This window comes from Carettochelys insculpta, chromosome 7 (genome assembly GCF_033958435.1).
Source record: "Carettochelys insculpta isolate YL-2023 chromosome 7, ASM3395843v1, whole genome shotgun sequence".
In the NCBI taxonomy this organism is placed as follows: Eukaryota; Metazoa; Chordata; order Testudines; family Carettochelyidae; genus Carettochelys; species Carettochelys insculpta.
Genome location: NC_134143.1, coordinates 53,745,674 through 53,767,455, shown reverse-complemented (window position 1 = coordinate 53,767,455; position 21,782 = coordinate 53,745,674). Strand labels below are relative to the sequence as shown.

Genomic DNA, 21,782 nt, shown 5'->3' with positions numbered 1-21,782 from the left:
TAAATAAATTAATTCTAAAACCCAGCTTTACATGTGTTTTCCTTCACTTTCTTTCTTTCCCCATGGGCTTTGCCATTTGTATGCTGCTTCCGTGTTGCTTGGCGCACGTGTGCTGCAAGCCAGGCAACCCACATGAAGCTTCAAGAGAAGTAAATCTCTACAGGGCATTGAAAGGAGAAGGGGCCAAGTCCTAGGAAGGAGGAGGAGCACCTGGATCCCTGCAGGAGAGAAGAACAGCACGTGCTTTTCCACTACAACAAGTTTCTCCTTCACCCCTCGGCCAATATTTCAAAGCCAATCCATGCAACCATTTTACAGAGACCTATCTAAAATAATGCCAGCCACTTCAGATTTTTTAAAGTGACGTACAGCCCTTAGCTAGCTAGTCCTCCCGACATCCCAGTGAGGTGGTTGAGTACTACTGTCTCTGCTGGGGAAACTGAAACACTGAGCCTAGTGATTTGGCATAGGCCTGTAAGAGCCAGGAGCAGAACTGCATTCTCAGTTTCAGAGCATGGAGCCACACTAAGAGATGTAGGCATAGCCTAGTAATTTCTTGTGCTGGTAATTAGCTACAGTAACCAGATCCACACTAGCTGGAGTCAATGTACCTAAAATCAATTTCTGCACCATCCTCACAGCACAAGGTTGACGGGAGAAACTCTCTTGTCAAAGTCTCTTACTCCTCGCGACTGCCAGTACCAGGGTTGATGGCAGTGTCATGTCCGTTCAATTTTGTGTGTCCCTACTAGGTGCGCTAAATCAAACCCTAGAAGATCGAAGCCAGAAGTGTCGATCTTCTGATAAATGCTGACATATCCTAAGTAACCACTAGCCCAAAGGTCAGCAACCCACAGCACAGATGCCAAGAGTGGCGCAGAAGCCGGTATTCTCTGGCACACAAGGCAGGAGCTCAGCCCCACCCCGCCTCCCCGATACAGCCAGGAGCTTGCTCAAACCGTATCGCCTGTGGATTAACAAAAGACCAGCTGATCCTACCAACCACCACCTAACTGTTAAAGCTCTGCATCTTCACTTATGATTTAATGAAGCTGTTGTAAGTAGGACTATTCGTGACTTTAAAAGTTATCACTAGCACTTGGACTGTACATAAAGGTCAAAAGGTCAGATTTTCGTACTCCACTTCAGAAAGGTTGCTGACCCTTGCACTTAGCTTATCAACAAATAAACTTTCCCATATTGCATTTGCTAAGTGCAGGGTTTTCATCTTTCTCAGAAGCATCTCATACTAACCTCTCTCAGAGACACTCTACAGCAAGCATGTCAAAGATGCATCGAATTTTTTTCTGGCCTCAGGCTGGGAGCCAGCCAGGGTGCAGAGCCCTGCCTGGCAGCAGCAGCCCTGGAGACCCGGCTGGGGCCAGGGAACCCCATCAGCCCTGAGGCTGGGAGCCAACTGGGGTGCAGAGTACCTTAAATTTATATTTAAATTAAACATTATTATATATGAGCAAATAACTTTACAAATCAAATTTTATGAACTATTAATAAAATTATAAAATGATAAAATTCATATTATTACATTCCCCATTAAAATTATTGCATTGTAGTCAAACAAGACCTGAAAACAATATTATAAAATATACCTAAAACATAATCTATCATAATAAATTATTATGACTATGATAGAAGTACATTTTCTTTGGTGGCCCTGAAAGCTGTCAGTTTCTGTTTGTGCGGCCCTCAGTAGGCTTTGAATTTGACCAGTCTTGGGGTCTGATCCAGTCTGGCAAATTTTATGCTCCTCATGTACTGGAGGAAATGGAGGTAAAGAGAGCACCGGCTGCTTTAGTCCTAGCCCATCTTAGTTTTGAATTCTGCCATTAGCCCACATTTTACTTCTCTTACCCGTACCTCCTTATATCCCCCTATGCCATAATGCTATCCTCCTCCCCCAGGTTTCTTTTCTGTAGGACACCAGAATGCTGGTTGGGATGGCTCCTGAAGCCAGGCGAAGGTTTTCAGAGAAGAACAACTAAAAGATTTAATTACTGATAGTTATACTGCCTGGGGCTCTTACACTAAAAGTATCAACAACCATCCCTTTGCCAACTGGGTTAGTTGGGTGGTTTTGCTCCTGGCATGACTGGAATAGCTAGTTTCTGCCAAAACTGTAGAGCTGCTCTATGGACACTATGTTCCTCAAATAGTGGCCCTGCTGTAGTGATAAAGCCAGAACACATTTAAGTTTCTATTCAACATGATCTCACTGGTAAACATGCCTTTCCCATCCCTGCCTGACCTCCTCAGGCTTTGGAAACACCACCTTGTTTGCCATAGGTAACTGCTGGGGGTGGAGTGGGGGATGAATCTTTGGCTTTGTCTACACTGTAGGGTTTGCCCCCGTTAGCCACATGCCGTTATATGCTATGATTTGCACTAGAGCAGCTTATCCTGCTCTCGAGCAGATAAAGCTGCAGTGGCACAGACTGAAGTTTTTAGCAGCTTGGCCTGTCTATGGTTGAGACTTGCAGCAGTTAAGTGGAACACCCGGCTGGTCTCTGATAGCTGACGTCCCCACTGTAAGCAAGGTCTCAGCCTCAAACTCTGTAACTAGTTTTCAGTCCTGCCCTCTTTTGTGACCTTTCCTGACAATAGTTTCCTGTATGTGTGGTCAGCTATAGAAATACCTCCTGCAGATGAAAATAGTTCAGCCAATCAATGGATGCTAGTAGCTCTTTTATTAACCCTTCGTTGGTTAAAAAGAAGAGGGAAGATGTGGAGGGAGTCAAGCTTGAAGAAATTCCTCATTGGATCTGCATTCTAGGTTCTTTTATAAATAAATGAGGTTTTCATTCAAATCCTTGCACATGCTCCCTAATGCTGGTTACCTTCCAATGCATATGTCACCATTTTTTATTCTGGATGTTGATGGTCAATAGCAGGGGATGCTAGTTTATCTACTACATCCATTTGGCTGGGATGAGGCCAAGCACTCTAACCCTGGGTGACAATAACATTCCTGCATCCAGGGAAACTAGATGAGATCACCTCTCTAACCCATCTGCCTACTTTGGCTGTCCAGGTAGCAGTTAACACCTAAATAGGGCGGTGTATTTCTCTTAAGCACTCATTCTCTGAGGACTTTTAAAATGCAGCTCAGTTCTCTGATGTGTTGTCGGGTTGTTTGATGCACCTTCCATTGGCATCCTTGCATTACACAGCATGATGTACTCAAACAGCTGCCTGCACACACGGTTCCTTCATTTGGAAGAAGGAACAACAAGGCCTTTAAATTGACAGCTATGCACAACGCAGAAAACTGGGATGCAGTTCGTGTATTTTACTTTGTTTCATGTGCCCAAATGGAGCAATATCTCAGGTACCCCAAGCGTACAACTGCCATTGTGTCCAACAGACATCTCTGCAGAATACTACAAAACTTACTTTTCCTTGGAGGTCTAGTGTGCTGCTACCTCCAGGTATCTTACATCTTGTCACTGGCCTGGAACGTAACCACAAGTTTTCAAGGCACGTTCAATGATCCGTTGAAAAGAAAGTCCAATGTAGCACAATGGCCATTACATGATACATCTTTGAAAGAAAACAAGTAGTAACTGCCAAACTCAGACAGAACTGTGGTTGACCTAGGCAGGAAATTTGTCTTCAGCCATGACATGATGTATTTAGGGAGGTATAAACTGATAGGAATGCACCTCCTTTTTTAATACTTTACCATGCCACAGAGTGGAGAGTTGGGACAGAGATTACTTTCCTGAATCTAGCAGGATTAATCTATCTCTCAACCCATGAAAATTCAGGGAATGATCCAATCTCAACAAATTTGATAGGGGAATCTATAAACAAATCGTGAAGTTTGTTACGCTATCTGAAAAGTCATTTAAATCTTTAGTATTAGTTCTCCTTTGTAGCCAGCTAATTAAAAGGACTGGTATTGTTAAAACCTTCTGTGTATCACTGACAGCAATCTCATAACTTGTGTGCAAATTAATCTGATATTTACTGTGTTGGAGGTACATTCTGTGTTCCGTTATTTTTCTATTATTTTTAAAGCATTCCCAGGGCATTGCTGCATGTACCCTTCAAAACACAGAATCATTCAACTTTTGTCTAAACATAAGTCATTAACACTCACTTTGAATACAGAAATAGAAACTTGATTTGACTGCAAAGTTTCTGTTCTTCACTGCGATATTTGTTCTCTTCAGCTTCTAAACCCAATATAAAAATGTCAAGAGATGTGGCTTTCCCTTGATTCAGCACACATTTTAGATGATGGGAAGAGGAGGGGCAATAGAGGAATAAGAACAAGTGCATGAGAAGAAGCAGTTAATTAGAATTAAAGAGCATGGTAGACTTGAAGACATCAGCCGCTATAAAGGACTAGGGAAATATCAGTGGGCTATTCCAAGCATTGGCTGTTCACTGTATCAGGTTTCATTGGCTAAAGTCCATTGCAATTGAAGAAGGGGTTCCCACAGTAGGAATTTTTACTTCTCTCCTAGCCCCAAAGGCATCAGTCTCAGTATTCCCCAATATGGAATGGAGCAGCAGCATGTTACAGCTGTGTTCTAGAAAAGAGAGATCACTATGCATAGTTGATTAGATAAGATGTTGGTTGATGTGTCAAGAATATGAAACATTCCTGGGTCTGTAGCAGTGTTCCCTGTATGCTGAGCACTTGGGCAGCCACTCAAGAGAAATTCAGGTGCTTTCCAGCTGATCACCAGAGCACCCACAGCACCCACACCTGGCAGCACAGGTTGCTACTGACAGTGCACATCCACACATGACTTGGTGCACATAACAAAATTTATTCTGACCATGCTTGGAAAAAATAGAGGGAACCCTGGCCTATAGGATCAATTAAATGTAATGTAAATGGAACTGTATGTGCAGCTCCTCACAAACAGCAGTATCTAACTGACAGGGCACAGCAAGGAAAAGGCAGCAGGAGCACCTTGCGCTACTGATAGATTTAAAGCAGTCATAGTAGAAGAAAAATGGATACCATGGGTAGACTCTGTAGGTCATTTCACCTTCAGCTCTTTCTTGGAGAGAAAGGACACTTTAAAAAGAGAGCAGGGTTTGCAGCCCCCGGCACGGGTGCCAAAAATGGCACGCAAGCCAACTTTCATCGGCACGCGAGGTGGGAGCTAAGCTCTGCCCCTCCTCCCCCGTGCAGCTGGGAGCTTGCTCAAGAACATGCCCTCTGTGGATTAATAAAAGACCTTCTAATGCTGCCAACCACCATCTAAACAGTAGAACTCTGCAGCTTAATGTATTTATTAATGAAGCTGTTGTAAGCAGGGTTATTAGTGATTTGAAAAAGTATCGCCAGCACTTGGGCCACACATGGAGGTCACAAGGTCAAATTTCAGCACTCTGCTTCAGAAAGGTTGCTGATCCCGGAAGAGAGCATAGACAACCTGTCTGACATCTGAACAAGCAAAATTAGCACAGGCACCATAGCACTAGTGGTGACTTTTTTTTAGAAGAGAAATCAGCTCCAGACCTATAGCAGAATTCTTCCTGATACTGTTCATTTCTAGGAAAGGTGCAGAGCGTGGCTTTTATCAAGCAGAAGAAGTCTCTTTCTTAAAACTTTTGCATTAAGTGGTGTCCATGGATAACTAAGGTGACCATCTCTCCAGTATTGGGTGGGACACTCCTATATTTCAGGCTTCCCAATTTATTTTTAAAAAGGGGCTAATTGCCCTGTAGTTGGCACCCCCTTCTCCCCCCCCCCACTGCCCACTGGCTGACCTTTTCCCTCACCGGCATGTGCACTACTCACATGCTCTCCGGACACAGGAAGAGGGAGCCAGCAGGGGCCCTGCAAAGATAAGGGTAGGTTGGGGTCTGGAGCGTGGCTGCCGCCCACTTCCTGGCTCCTAGAGGCTCAGGGAAGCCAGGGGAGCAATGGTGGCTGCTGTATGCTTCCTGGATCCCCAACGCTCGGGGAAGCCGGGAGGAGCCACTCCTCCCCCCATATCTCCCTGTCCCATATTGGGCACAGGGAGATATGGTCACCCTACGGATAAAGCTGACAAAAAAACAAATTCTGAGACTAACTCTGAAATGAGAGAAGGGCTCAGACTTGATCTGTATTTCAAACGCCCTCAGATGCAGACAACTGGGACTTTCTAAACAGACAGGATATTTACAAAATTCAGACTTGGAAAGCCTCGAGAACTGGATATGGAGGATTTGGTTTGGGCTCAAAGATCAATCTGAAGTAGCTTTTAAAGATATGACATCCTGCTAGAACCACCATTTTGTCCCCCTGAGCTAATGTTCCTTGGGACCAACAGTGAAACTACAGACAGTAAAGCTCCTTTCCTCCATTCAGTTTCACAATGCTGTCATCTGAACTAGTGTAGTTTTATTAGATCTGAGAGGCTCATTCCCTTCTGATGATGCCAGTAGGTCCACAGCCCACACTTAATTCACAAGTGCAGTACTGTAAAAAAACAAGCTCTTGTGCTACTGTGATTTTAGTGTCCCAGACCATGTAATGTCAGGGTTAGAACAATGCTGCAAAACAAAAAGTGACGAAGGAAATCTCCATCAACATTTGCTGCTGCAGCTGCAAGAACAAAAAAAAAAAAAAAAAAAGTCACAGCTCCTGAGTAGGAAGTAAAGCGTTAAATTTGCCGGAGGTTTGAAATATCTAAACTAGCATGGATCCAGTGTTCCTCCCCCATACAGTTTTAATTTGGAAGCCTTTCACTGCTAGGAACGCCCTCCAGCTTTTCTATCTCTATCCTCACAGAGGGAAGCAATTGAGGGCATCCCTGCAGGAGTCATGGATGTTCCACATTTTTCCTCTCTGCACCCCCAAACCTCCAACCCCCATTTGGCATCTTCCATCACTCTGAACAGGTCAGAATGGACGGAATTGGCTCCAAAGCAATGGTGACCCTAGGTGGGGGCATTCTTAACTTTCCTTCTCCCATGCACACATCAAATGAGGACGGTGCAAGCAACTCTCAGTGCTCTCTTGTGGTTGCTGGGCCACCCATTGAAGTCCTTCTGCAACTGCTTTGGAGGCCCCGAATAAGGCCAGGTCTACATTACACTGAAAAAAATCAATTTAAGATACACAACTCCAGCTATGTGAATTGAGTAGCTGGAGTCAACGTATTATAAATTGATTTTTCCTGCAGCCCCCACAGCAGGAGGTCAACGGGAGAAACTCTCCCACCAACTTCCCTTACTCCTCGCTACAGTGAGGAGTATCAGGGTCAACGGTGACACTCTGATGGGGTAATTTAGCATGGCCCCACTAGGCACTAAATTGAACCCAGGAAAATCGACCCCCACCAAGTGTAGCTGTACCCTAAAATGTGGGTGGCTTCAGACCCTAAATGTTGACAGCCCCTAACTGTTGGAGAAACTGGGAGAAAAGCCAGCCACCGCCCTTCTTGTTTACATTTTGCGCTTTGCTAAAACTGAAATAAACATGAAGAATTGGGTTAAAGGATGCAGTATATTATCCCAGCTCCAGGTTCAAACATTTTAAAGTTTAAATCCTCAGAGAAAGAGCAGAGCCAAGTTGAAAGCCTTCAGCCATGCCTGCAGAGCCTCCAGCAGCTGAGAGAGAACTCTATAGAGTAACAGGAGCTGACTGGAAGGTTTGGAGATAAATGATCAGTATTAACTGCTGCCTTTTCTAAATACCTATTAGGCACTGATTTAAAAACTAAGAGGCATTTGTATTACAGGATGTAGGCTAATGGGGTGGGTCAACTGGAAGAAAGCCACAAAAACAGACTTTCAGGGTCTGTGTTCCTCCTCCCAGCTCCTATTCCCAAAAGCTTTCAGAGTGAAACATTTACAACTAAATAAACTGGTCTTGTATCACCAGCAATCAAATAGGAAAGCAACAGTTTGGCCTGCAACCTTAGCCCAGTAGTGACTGTGGAGTCCCCCTTTCTGTTGTGACTCTGAAATAGCAATCTATTGGCTTCAACAGCCCCCAACACTGGTCATAGCTGAGCCTCTGTCAAATGCTCATGGACTTCTCCCAATGCCCTGCAAGGGAGGAAAGCATTATATTTGTTTTATCCAAGGAGGAGTAACTTGCCCAGGGTCACAGGAATCTTGCAACAAAGCTGTGAATGGAAGCCAGTTGCCCTTCTCTGCCGATCCACAAAACCAACCTCCCTCCCTTACAGGGCAGAGCTCTCTCCTTTCTCTTTGAGAACCTGGGCCTGCACACTCCAGCCTTTCCTTGAGAACTTGTATATGAGCTGAGCCAAGAGAAGGACACACATTGGCTTCATGAAGCCAGGCACTAAGTCTCCCCATCGCCAATTCCCAAAGGACTTTGGTTGCCAGACTGCTTGTGTATTAGAGGTGGAGCTTAGGGGTTGCCAACTTTTGTTGGACACATTCCTGGAAGTTTCATCAGATGACATAATCTTTAATTAAAGATTAATCTTTAATTCCTAGAGACTCCAGGACAATCTTGGGGGGGGGGCAACCCTCGCTGGCGTTCCGTTTCAGCACTTGCGTAGAAAGCACAGGAAGTGGGATTTCTTTTTTTAGCCGACATAAGGAAGACACTGTGTAATCTGCCATACTGCTTCTCCCTTTTTTCAGTGGCTTTTCCCTCCTAGGAAATCTTCAACTGCAAATGGACAACAATTAAAGAGCAGGAAATTGCGAAGAGCCTTTTAAAAAATTGCTTCATTGGCATTTTCAAAGATAAACTCATTAATTTTTGTAACAGGAGATTGAAGCTGCAGAGTTCATGATCACCACGACCTTAGGAAGATTATGCGGTAACAGCACCGACAGCTTCTGGCAGGGTAATTCATAAAGCCACAGCAAACAGCACAGCACACACAGAGACCTGCAGCTCAATGGGTCTCTTAATTTTCTTAGCAGCCTAACACATTTTAATACAAAATAATGGGCTAAGAAAGATGACATATTCTCTACTTTCCTGTTTTTACAGCATGCCCCTATTTACTTCACACAGGCCATCAACAATTACTGACACGGTATTTACAGCTTAGCCAGGCAGCTGTTCCAGGGCTCACTGAGTAGGCTGGGGCAATCAGTTACACTTTCATTTTCTATACTCTCTCAGCCTGATAGTTAGAAAGAACACAAGACAGGCTTTCAATATGTACAGACTCAAGACAACAAAAAAAAACCCCAGACCATTGCAATGAGAAAACTGCAGTGCGAATGTTAATGAATAAAAGCACAGTCAAAGAGATTTGGGTCTTATACCTGTTTCCTTTTGTAGCTTTCAAACTGCCGAACACGGCACCAACTGGTCCGAGGTTCTCCTATGATGTCCAATGGGCTGGTATAACAAACTAGTAATAGCCCTTGATGGTCAGGTCTAGTCAGTTCTGACCCCTACCCACTTTCTGGGCAACCCCCTTTGATCCCTGCAAATCTCCTTTCCTCGGGCTTTGTACAAATCATTTTCTGCTCGCCACATAATGTCCAAAACCCTGCTCAAGATGGAGGAGTTTGGAGGCTGCTGTGGAGACTCTCAGAATAACCCAAGGAATACAAATAATTATCAGTTCTTTGATCCCTCTATTCATTCAACAGCTGCTCTTGCAACAAATTCAATCATAACAGAGGCATATGGTATGATTTGCATCCGAGGCGCGCTCTCTCTCCCTCTGGGTCTGATCCTGAAAGTTCCTGAGCACCTCCTACCACAATCTGAGTACCCTCCTCTCCTTTTGAGGTTGCTGATGGGGTATTTTGGGCATGCTCATGTTGGCATACCCAAGTACTTGGATAAAACAAGCTCACTGTTCTCAGGTGGCCTTTGCAAGCCCAGCTCAGGTATGCATGCAGCAGTGAGGTCTGTGTGGATATCTGTTTTATCCTCTGTGATGAGTGCCGCAGAACCCATTTAGCATAGAACAGACCAAGAGTGGGACGCTGTGAAAATACTGCATGCCAAGTTACCCAAGCACAAAACAAGACAGGATGCAAAAACCAGCCTAACACAGGACTCCTTGTATGCAGATTTTTTTCCTGATGTGACATATTCTATGTCTCTTTAATGCCTTTTATCCCAAGAATCAGACTGTGCTTTCCAAAAACGGCTGAATTTGATTGCACAATCACCCTGTGAGGAAACATGGCCCCAGAAAGGTGAAGTAGTTTGCTTATGGTAACACACAAAGACTGCCAGAACTGGAGAGAGAGGCCATCTCTTCTGACTGAGTGCAGTGCCTTATCCAAAAGAGCATCTTTTCTTGTCCTCCATCCGTGACACCGCTGCATTGTCATCACCATTTCAAAAGCCCTAAGCACAGTCCTGTGTGACCATTTTCTCGATTAACATGTTACTTATGGAATCAGAGAAAAAATACAGTCACCACAGTTTACAGGGCAGCATGGAGAAGGAAAAATACTGATCATGCTTCTGGAGCTGTAAAAATCTGATGCTATAAATAAATGCTTGGTTTAAGCCCAGCCCTACTGTAAAGCATATTGTGTCCATTTTCAGGGTGCTGCAGCTACGCCCAGAAAGCAACAGGCCAAAGGTATTTTTATAGCAAGGAGCTATTAGTGAACTTTAAATGAAAGCACTTTGTACATGAATCTGAGGAAGGGGACCAATTCCTTGCAATGCTTTAGAACAACTTCTGCTGTGAAACAGAGTGTCTATAACTACAGTTACACAGAGGCTCCACTTCTTGAATGGATCCTTGTAACATTTCAAAATATTGGGTTTTCCATTATTTTGGAAATTACTTTGGATTATTTTAGTTAGTTCATTCCATCCAGATGGCAAGATCACACAAAAAACAACACAAGGTCAGGGAGAGGGGGTCGTGTGGTCATAAAAATGCAGTTACCCATTTCAGCAGAGGATTTTTATTGTGCAGCATTATCCTGCACAGCAGGAGCCTGCAGACCTCCACAGGCTGCAGGAACACTGCACCTTTCAGTATTGGTTACTGTCAGATATACTGTTCCCCTTCAGCTGGGCTCCATCGTGGGAACCAAGCTCAGAAGAGAGAAACCTTTAGTGTGTGGAAACTGTGCTCAGAATAGGATAGCCAGACAACCAGGGTGTCGCATTTCATTTCATTGCGATTCTTTTTCACTATTATTTTGTTCCGCAGGTCAGAAATTCAAAATGTTTTGGGCTTATAAAACACATTCAGCTCCATGTGAGTTTAAATACCATAGACTGCATCCAGGGACTTAAACCTGATTAGATACAAGGGAGATCAGCTGCACGGGATATTATTATAATTTACTTTTCACTAGACATGGGTATGTAGATTTGAAAAAATGGCCTTTAAAGTCTCCTCTTTCAGTATGTAATGTAACTTTTGTTTGCCATCTTTTTAAACGAATCTCACCCCCCTTCCCACACTGTGGGGTATTAGGGCCCTCAAGATCTGAAAGGTCTTTGTCACTGGAGGCATATTTATACCTCTCCATCAACCAAAGTAGTGTCTCATTCACTGTCACGCAGAAATAGAGGCAGCTGTGGCTGAAGTGGAACTTAGAGAAGCTTCTGCAAAAGGAATCAGTTTATTCTGCTATTTGGCACAAAGGGACTAAGTAAAAGGTAGCTGAAAATTGGATTTTTCCCAATGTGAGCTCCAATTTCTGGGCTGTGGTCACTTTGCCAGTTTCGGAGAATGTGCTTCCAAGACTCTTAGCTGCCCACCCCAGACTTCCTGCACATCATTCCTGTACCTTCAGAGCCTCTGGTAATGGCACGATAGTCCCTGCCTGTGCCAGCTCACAAGGCCCCCTCCGAACCATAACAAGGATGTTCCGCAATCAGCCCAGGGTTCTCTACACAAGGGCTTCCTCTGTGTGGAGTTCACTGCTGCCTCTGCAGCAGCCATTAGCACCACCACCTGAGTGTAGGGTTGTGCATGGGGGGGGTGTCAAGCAGAGGCACCCCTAATTAACCATCAGGGGCATAGGGTAGAGCAGGCTCCTGCCAGGGCCAGAGGTGGAGAGGAGTGGAAGGAGAGAACAGCCAGCTCCTGGAAAAGCGGAGAAAAGGTGAGCTCCTCCATGGGCCAGATGGGGTGAGGAGAGAGAGCTCCTGGGTGAGAGCACTGAATGTGCCCCTCCAAAAGGGGTTAAATTTAAATTCCTGAGCAGGCCCCAGCCTGAGAGGGAGAGGCTGGGCTCAAGGACCAGGCTTGGAAGGTAGCTATATGGCTGGAAGGTAGCATGGCTGGGCCCCTGTTCTGCTTTTTATTAGAAAAAAATAAGAGAGCACGAGAGACACAGTAGCGCCAGATAAAAACTTTTTCAGCTGCGCAGCAGTCATGCCGTCTTCTCTGCAGTACATATTTGCCTCAGTCTTTAGTTACAACCAGACTGTGCAATCCTCCCTCAGGGGAGGAGTGCTGTGGAAGCAAGTGAGACTTGTACTTTGTGAGAATAAGTGCTCATCCATACTAAGGTCGCACGAGCCAGCCCTCTCTCTTTCAGGAATCATAAATCCCCAGAAAAGTAGCACTTTAAAGACTAGCAACATGGTTTATTAGGTGAGAGCTCACCTAATAAACCATTTTGCTAGTCTTTAAAGTGCTACTTGACTGCTTTTTGTTTTGATAGTGTATAGACTAGCACGGCTTCCTCTTTGTCGTTATAAATCCCCAGAGTTATTCCAAATCCTACAGCAGTCGTTTACCCCAAGGCTCCCTACCCCTGAAGGAATTACAAATTCCCTGCTGCCCACTGTTAGGGACCTTTAACGTGCCTTGAGGCTTGCTGATGAACAATGAGCCAACACTAGAAGTGTTTTCAGTCACAGCAGCCCTTTCCTACCACAGTTAACACCTACATCGCCACTCGCTTGCAGATAGCCTGGACCTCATGAGGTAAACTACGTATGTGGGCACAAATATACAAAACTATATATTGTTCTACCAATGCAAGGAAATGAAAAGGCCTTCAGTGATACCAGTCATGTTATTTCAACTTGTGGCTAATAAAATATAACAATATGTGTAAGTCGCTTTTATTACCTATCCATCTTATTAGCTAATAAAATAAGCTAACTGTGTTAACTATAAACTGAAACAGTTTGCAAAATGGAGATCACAGTGCATCACCCAAGGATGCTGTTTTCTGACCTTTTTTTTTAATCATTTAAGCTTCTCTGGAACAGGACAGACTAAGCACTTCCTCACACACAAATGAACTCATTCAAGCAATCACTGAACCATATAAGCATAACATGTCACAAATATTCATATTTTTCTAAAAAAAAACCACGTTTATAACATCAAAAGTCATTGCATTGGGTGATGGGAAGGAAAGAAAATTTGCAACTCTATTTCTCAACTGTACCTGCTTAGAAGATGTCACTAGTTTTATTATTAACAATAAACTGCACTTTATTATGCAATATACTACTGAAATGCAGTCATCTCTGGGTTGAAATGCAACAGCTGTTTAATAGTAACATTACAAAACAGAGAGTGAAGGAGAATATTGTACCCAGCTGAAATTTTAGGGGAAATTTTTAGCAGGCAGAATGTAATAAGAAAATTGGGAATTTGACCAGGACAGACTGGTTTATACCTTACTCTTGAAAAAAAAAATCCATGAGATTTTTAGACCCAAATTTATCTCTGTATCACACAGAGCTGGTGTTAACACAGAGTTTAGTATTGGCATTGGAAACCTGAATCATAAAACTGTGGTTATGGAAAACTTTCCATATGCAAAATGAAATTGCTTCTGGAACTGTTTTTCATATTTCCTTTCATTTTGATTCGTTGTCACCCATTTTTAAAAGCCAATATCACATAATTGGATCTTGAATGACACAGACTACAGACCAAAATCCTCGCAGATACTTGCTTCACATCTCTTATCTGCATTGTGGATTCATACTGCAGATTGAGGAAGAAAGTTTTGCCCTATGTTTGCACCTGAAAATAAAACATGATTACATCTCCAGAGTGGAAAAGTACAAGGAGTCGAGACTGCTTGTATACACGGCTAACAGCTCGTGTAGTCCTTACCACTGAGAATTCAACAAGTGATAAAATTAGTGCTGAATACCATGGATGTTGCTTTCACAGTTCCTCCAGCACGCTCTGGATCTCTGAGTCCTCTTCCCTAACATTTGCTACATAAATTCTACTTTAAAATTTATTTATGATGGAAATACATATGGTGAGGAAATATTTCTAAGGTGTGCTGCGGGCCTCAATGTGCAGGGGGAAAAAAAAGGAAGGTTTGAAAAGAAGAAGGCTACTAATCCAGCTGGAGAGGGATTAGTTTTCTGCTCTAATTAAAAGGAACAAACTTCTCCATAACAATCACAGCTATTTTATGAAGATTCTGAGCCAGAACAAAATGAATTTTAGCTCACATGGAAACAATTAAAATTCAGGCTTCTGTTGACTGAATCATTATCCTGTATTGGTGCTGCCTATTCAGTATTGTGTTCTGTCCACATGTAAATGTTTAATTATTTTCTGTAAATATCTGTGCCACCCATGTGAGCCTATTAGTGACATAAGTATGTCTTACCTGGGTCATCTTGGCAAGGTCCAGTGACGGTCTTTGCTCCTGAACCTCTTCAGGCCGTCGTCGTTTAACTCCAACCTTCTTGTCATTAAGGACACATGGCTGTGATCGGCTTCGGGACAGCCCATTGGAGCGTCTCTCCAGCTCAGGTGTTGAGGCAGGAGTGCTGTTTGCTGAGGGCGCACAATATTCCGAAGAGGAAAACTGATCATGTGAATAGGAGAGGGACCTCTGCATGTCCATTTGGGTAACATCTACCAAATTGTGATCGTAGCCCCAGATGTCACCTGCCTGTCCATAGGTGGTTGACCTCCTCAGACCCTGCCATGGCTGACATCCAAACTTGCTGCTCAATCCAGACTGGTCATATGATGAGAAAAGCGTATTTGATCTTGAAGGAAGGCTAAAACTTGAACTCCGCTGCATGGTGGTGATGCCATTGGAGTAGCGCTGGACACTTCCCCCACTATAACACCGTCTCTTTTCTACAGGAGTCCATACCTTTGACCCTAAAGGCCTCCAGGATGTCCTGCAGCTAGACATTTCGTCAGAAAAAGAGAGTGACCTGCACTGGCGTTTGCTGGGAGGTGCTGATGGGTTACCATTGTGGTCACTAAGACTGAGGTCTTTGATCAAGTTGGTCACAGAACATGTGTTCACTGCCTCTCTTTGCCAGATGGAGCCATCCTCACTTTTATCAGGTAGACAGTCCCAGATGTTGGTGCTAGGTTGCTCAATCTGAAGTGGACACCTCCTGCTGAGATCTCTCCATCTGTCATTTTCTAGTTTAGAAATGATTAAAAAAATTATATACATTGATAGATCTATAGACACCCATTAGCATGAATTAAGGATAGGGTTCATTTTCTATGTCCATTGACTAAAAATAACACATAGGACATTTCCCAATATGTTAATTACCCCATGGAACATGGCTTCCCAGAGTGCTTTGCTAAGTGATTGCTTTGTGATGGATGGATGGACAAACAGATAATGTCAGCAGCAGCAAGAAGGTTAATATAGAACTGAAAGTGCTGTAAGAAGAAACTATACAAAATGAACTAGCTATGGTGAATTTTGCTCTACAAAAGCACACCACAATTGATTTGCCTCGCAGTTAAAAAATGCTTGAAAATCATGTCTTTCGTTCTAGATTCTATATGCAACAATTACCCAAGAGATTTATTAGGTAATAAGAATCTAAAGCAGTGGGTGCATGACGCTCTTTCTGGGGGTGCAAAACGTGCCAGATTATTTAGAAGGTAAATCATGGAATTAAATAATCAAAAACAATTAAATCATCAAAACTAATTAAGCACATGCATGTAAGTATAACTACTTTGTTTCATCAAACTTATGTATTTATTAATAGCAGCTTTGTTTGAATTCAGTTAGCCCTAACTGTTAGTGCGTCAGTTACGGTTTACTTCCACAGCAAAACTCCACAACATCTCTGGGTAGTACCTGCGTATTTTGGTATGCCTACTGTACTATTATTTGTGGTAAGTAATAATATAAAACTATTTTACATATATTTTATATGCATTTAAAAGTGTATAGGTCCCCCATCTCCATTTTTGATTTTTGATAAGGGGTGCAAGAACATATTTTGAGAACCAAAGGGGTGCAGGCTGCAGTAAAGGTTAAGATCCACTGGTCTAAAGGAAACTTAAAATCAGAATTAAATGTCAAGGGCAGGTTCTGAGCTGGCATAAATTGGTGCACCTCCACTGAAGCCAATTAAGCTGCACCAATTTACACTAGCTGAAGATCTGGACAGTGTTCCCTGTAAGCTTGGGCAGCCACCCAGAAGAGATTTATATGCCACCCAGCTCATTAGCAGAGCACCTACAGCGCTCAGAGATGGCTGCCTGTGTTTTTACTGGTAGTGCATATCTTAAAATCTCATTGTACATAGCAAAATTTATTCCCTACATGAATGGAAAAGATTAGAGAACCTTGGATCTGGCTCTAAGGTTTTCCTTGGAATTATCCTTACGATAGCAAGCTTAATAAAGTAAACACATAGAAGCTCCAATGAGGTCTAGCGTATAGCTCTTACACGTCTACTTTAGAAGAAGAATGGTCTTAGAGCATTGTAAAATAGGAGGAATAACACATAATAATATAGGCTGGGATTTTCAGGTTAGCCAAAGGGAGTAAGGCACCCAAGTCCTACTGAATTTCAATGGAAATGAGCAGTGTTCCCTCTAAATTTTCCTATCCATGGTCAAAATAAATTTTGTTACATGTAGGCCGTGTCTACACGTGCCCCAAACGCTCATTTCGAAGTTTACTAATGAAGCGCTGAAATGCATATTCAGCGCTTCATTAGCATGCGGGCTGCCACGGCGCTTCAAAATTGACACGCCTTGCCGCCGCGCGGTGCGTCCAGACGGGGCTCCTTTTCAAAAGGACCCCGCCTACTTCGAAGTCCCCTTATTCCCATGAGCTCATGTAGGCCGTGTCTACACGTGCCCCAAACTTCAAAACTTCCCCTTATTCCCATGGGCACATGTAGGCACATGAGCTCATGGGAATAAGGGGACTTCGAAGTAGGCAGGGTCCTTTCGAAAAGGAGCCCCGTCTGGACGCGCCACGCGACGGCAAGGTGTGTCAATTTCGAAGCGCCGCAGCAGCCCGCATGCTAATGAAGCGCTGAATATGCATTTCAGCGCTTCATTAGTAAACTTCAAAATGGCCATTTGCGTGGCCATTTCGAAGTTTGGGGCACGTGTAGACCTAGCCATACCAAGGCATGAGCAGATGTGCACCACCAGCAGAAAAACACGATGCTGGCTGTGGCCATCTGTGGGCACTCTGCTAATCATCAGGCAAGCACCTGAATCTCTCCTGGGTGTCCACCAATGCATTCAGGTTAGAGGGAATGCTGAAGATGAGTACCTACCTTCTAGGTTCCTTTGGCACTCTCAGTCATAAATCATGCAATAAATTATTCACACTTGTTGATAAACACAGCAATGTAACAATTACATATTTTTTCATTTAAAGGAACATGTCAATGTATGTTTAGTTTTGATACATCCTTTTTTTTTTCATTCAGCAAATCCACATGGAAATTTCTTGCCATGCCACTTTTGTCCATTTCTCTTGGAATGTTTGATGCTTTTCTAATACAGCAGAACAAAAGCCAACATGACCTCCTGTAGAGTATTTCTTAGTGTCTGTATACCCGCTCCATCAGTGGCATGTGCCTGGTGAATGGCTTGGTGAATAGCATTTTGTCATTGCTTAACCATGCAATGGCTTACAATTACGTTTGAAAATATTTGCAGATATGGTTATGGTTAAAATGCTGGTTGCAACTGCACAAAAAAGGTCACAAATCATGTTACAGCTATGTTTGATTATGTCCGTGTTGACTACCTAGGAGCACAGAGCAAATCCTGTGGATCATATTTACTAAGATAGTCCTACTGAAGCCAATGCACTAGGTAAGTGAGGAAAACGTTACCCATATTCTACAATATGGTCAAGCCTAATGAAGTTCTTTAAAAACATCCTTATTCATGCTCAACAGGAAAACTGTATTAGACCCATGCCATCAACAACCGTGATGGAAAAAAGTAGTCACCTAACCATGCATGACTGGCAACTATTTTTTATAGACTGCTGTTGCAGAGACCAAATATATCAGTTAACTACTGCTGCAGAGTTTTCATGTGTTCATATCAAAATAATGTGGGGTTTTTTTATTTTAGCAATTGAATGCTGATTTTGAAAGAGCTAGCAAGTCTTAATCTATACCTTTAGCCACTACCACAATACAAGTAATAACTAAGTAATAATATAGAATATTCCCCAACATATAATAATAATTTCTGTGAAAAAGGTCAAATTGGGCACTTAATTAAGTAATTAGATTGACATCCTTTCATTTCTCACTGCACTGGGCATGCTTTCTCATTTCTAATTCCAACAGAATGCCACTTAGTCACATGTTTGTGGCCATAGTTCTATTTTAACCATTGCTGCCTTTCTCATTTTAATAAAGACAATGAAGAATGAGAAACATGCACTAAACAATTACTTCTATGTTTAGATCCTTTTTGTTCCCTGCCTTATTAATGTAGCCAACAGAAAGATTTCTCAGGCCAGAACACCACACGAATAAAAAGAAATAGAAGTTAATTTTTAATGGCAAGCTGCCATAACCTTCATGTCCTATACTTCATATTTAACAAAAGGCCTTGGTGAGCTACCAGAAGAGAATACAGGAGTTGGACACCTTCCTCTTTCAACATCACTTTTGCACAAACAGTTATAAATCTTTAAGCACTACAAAGAAAATCTAAGTCATAGAAGTATCTTGAGCAACATTGAAGATTTTTTCCTTTGCACTACAGAACAAACCTTGCAAAACACACAGTTTACCAGTGGAACATGTGATTTCTCTCTATGTATGAAGTGTGCTACCATGGAGGTTACAGCAATATTCCTACTGTGCAAAGTCCTTACAGTATGGTGGCCTGTATAAATGATTCAGTATATTTTCAGTCGGCCATATTTAGCAGGCCTCTCTCTGTGCTAAAGATTTATATCATGAAGACTCTCATACATTTCAGCCTCCTTGTAGTCCATCAGTACTGGATTAATATTTTTAAATACCACATGAAAACCCAAGAAATAATTTTCACAGAAAATAAATGTTAACCTTGAAATTGATGCAATGTTAAACAGGAGAAAAGGGATTTTGCAGAGGCTTTGTTTTTAAATTACTCCATAAAACCCTAAGGAAAAAGGGGTTTGTAATTTTTTTTCAGAACAGGATTCTAAACACTGATACTAATTGTAGGGGAGCCCATCATAATGCGATATTTAAGGATGTGTTAAATTTTTAAAATTCTACACCTCAATTTGATTTCTCCTGCTGCAGAAATTTGTTCCAGGATAAAATTTACCAGGAGAGCACCTCAACTCAGAAGCAAACAGTTTTGTTTGAGAACATTTATTTGCTAATTTATAAATGGAAGGGAAGCTACAGAAAAAGAACTTCACAATCTCAGGTGCTGTTTTTCCCCCCACTTTAACTAAAAATTTGTTGTTCATTAACAAGTAATACTTCTGGCCCTCAGGTCTCTTACTGTTCGTTTAACTTCTAACCATAAAATTGAAAATGTCAAGTTGCTTATTGCGTACGTGCAATATTTTTCCTAATTTTTTTATCCTTCAGGTCTATATTTACAGAGCATGCCAGAGGCATCTTCGTGCCAAACTATTTAGTCATGAAAGAGCGTTCACAGTTCCCCTATTACAGACTGATATTGTCAGACAGATTACTATTGTACCTTTTGTTATTTCTATTTCAGTAGCACCTGAAGATCCCATTTGAGCTTAGAGCCTCCCTGTTTTAGAGGCTGTACAATACACATAATAATAGACTGTCCTTGCTCTCCAATCTACAGGAAAAAGACAAAGGGTGGGAGAGGAAACTGAGTCTCACAGCAGTTAAGTAAGTGAGTTGCCTACGGTCACATGAAAAACTGGGAAAAGAACCCAGAAAGCAATTTTATAGAAGTTTTAAAAACCTGTGGTCAGAGAAATTCTCTGTTCTCCCAACCCCTACCCTTCTTTCTTTTTTAAGCACTCAAAAAAAGAAAAGGAAATGACATAAGAATATTACAATTAAGCACCTTAAAGTTGTAACATTAAGCCACAAAAGCCAGAGAACTTTGACAATGAGTAATTTTCCTTTACTCATCTCTTCGTTTCAGAATGCTGCAGAAGTCTGAAAACAGTGGCTTATCAATCAATCACTCTGCAATATTCTGGCACAAAAGAGAGGCAGCAAGTTAAAAAGAAATTCCAGCCTTACAGACTATCCAGCCATACAGTTGCACTTGGCCAGATAGATCCAGCTCTTCCAACCCAGGCTGCAATATTTTTAACATCCTAGCTCATGTCTGGGTATCTGTCTGACATGTGCTATCACATTCAACCAGTGAAGCCTGATCCTGCCCTTGACGGAGTCTCCATAGATTTCAGTGGGCTCTGGATCATGCTTGGGGATAGAGGTGTGATTCCCAGCCCAAAGAGACATGTGCCAGCTCTCACTGACCCAGTGCATCAAAACCAGGTTGAGGCTGCAGAGTATGTGCAGCAGGACAGACTAAGCCATCTTGCTACTTATGCTCCTGTGGCTTCCTTCTATTTTTAGGTTACTTGCTCAATGACATCTAGTATGAATATGTTTCCACCAGCTGGGAATCAGACCCCTAGTTACCAGTGTAGACATACCCTCACTGACTTCACTGAGTTTAGGCCCTCAATTTGTGCTTGAGGAGAAGACAACTGAAAGCTGTATCAGCCATTGTCTGGGAGAGCTACAGAAAAAAACTCTTCCATGCAAGGCTAACGATAAAATAGTAGGGCTGCATTCATCCCTATTGAAACTTCATTGATTTCAGAGGAATACACAAAAATACATTTTGCCCAGTATCACTTTTAAAGTAAGTTACACTTTAGAACCTGGCTTTTTTCTTCTAACTTTGAAGACCCTGGTTCATCTTCAAGCCTCATATTCGAGCCTCACAAAGTGACCTGGTTAACTATAGAAGATCCAAAGCTCTTTGTGATCAAAGCAGAACAGTCCTATGATGACCCAAGCTTCACTCACCTATTTGCCCTTAATTCTTTTGTTCTGACACATGGTGCTATTTCATGACATTGATCTAAGGTGTGGTTTTCTGCAAAAAGCTCAGAACCTAAAGCTCTTCAGACTTGTGGGCAAAAAGATGCTGGAAGTGTAAGTATATTGCTGTTCTCCGTGGCCTGCTCGTTAATGTTTCATCTACATCTGCTGTGGTTGACAGCTATTAAGACTTGTCTGCTCAACTGTGGTTGACACTAGCTTTGTTAGTACCAAGCCATGAACAAGCCCCAACTAGAGCCAACACATCCTGTGCTTTTAATGTTAGGGCGTGCTGGCCTTTTTTTTATTTCCCCCCCCCCCCCCCGCTCCCCCCCGCCCGCAGTGACTAAGGCAAGTCAGAAGATTGGTACTGAAACTGCTTGCATGTGAAATATGGTTTAACTGATCCTCAGATCTTTGGTAACCTGTTAAATCATCATTGGCTTGATGATATTTTGAACTTTCCTTCAAGGCAAAAAATAGAGATCTATATAATCTAATTTTAAACACTACAGAATTTTTTTTAAAAACAAAGAATATTATCTATTTTCCATTCTAAAGCTAGTCATTTCAAAATAATTGAGGTCTTGCACCATTAGAAGAGTCACAAGCAAGGGAAGCGATATCTCAGCTG

The 21,782-nt window shown here is 42.5% G+C and overlaps 1 protein-coding gene across 2 annotated transcripts in view; it reads right to left on the bottom strand.

Moving 5' to 3' along the window:
• Positions 1-21,782, bottom strand: part of FAM53B (family with sequence similarity 53 member B) — a 147,968-nt gene that overhangs the window by 64,220 nt on the left and 61,966 nt on the right. For both annotated transcript variants that reach the window (XM_075000493.1, XM_075000492.1), the window contains exon 4: positions 14,500-15,278. In XM_075000493.1, the coding sequence (XP_074856594.1) occupies positions 14,500-15,278 (779 nt within the window). The remainder of the gene's footprint in view (positions 1-14,499; positions 15,279-21,782) is intronic.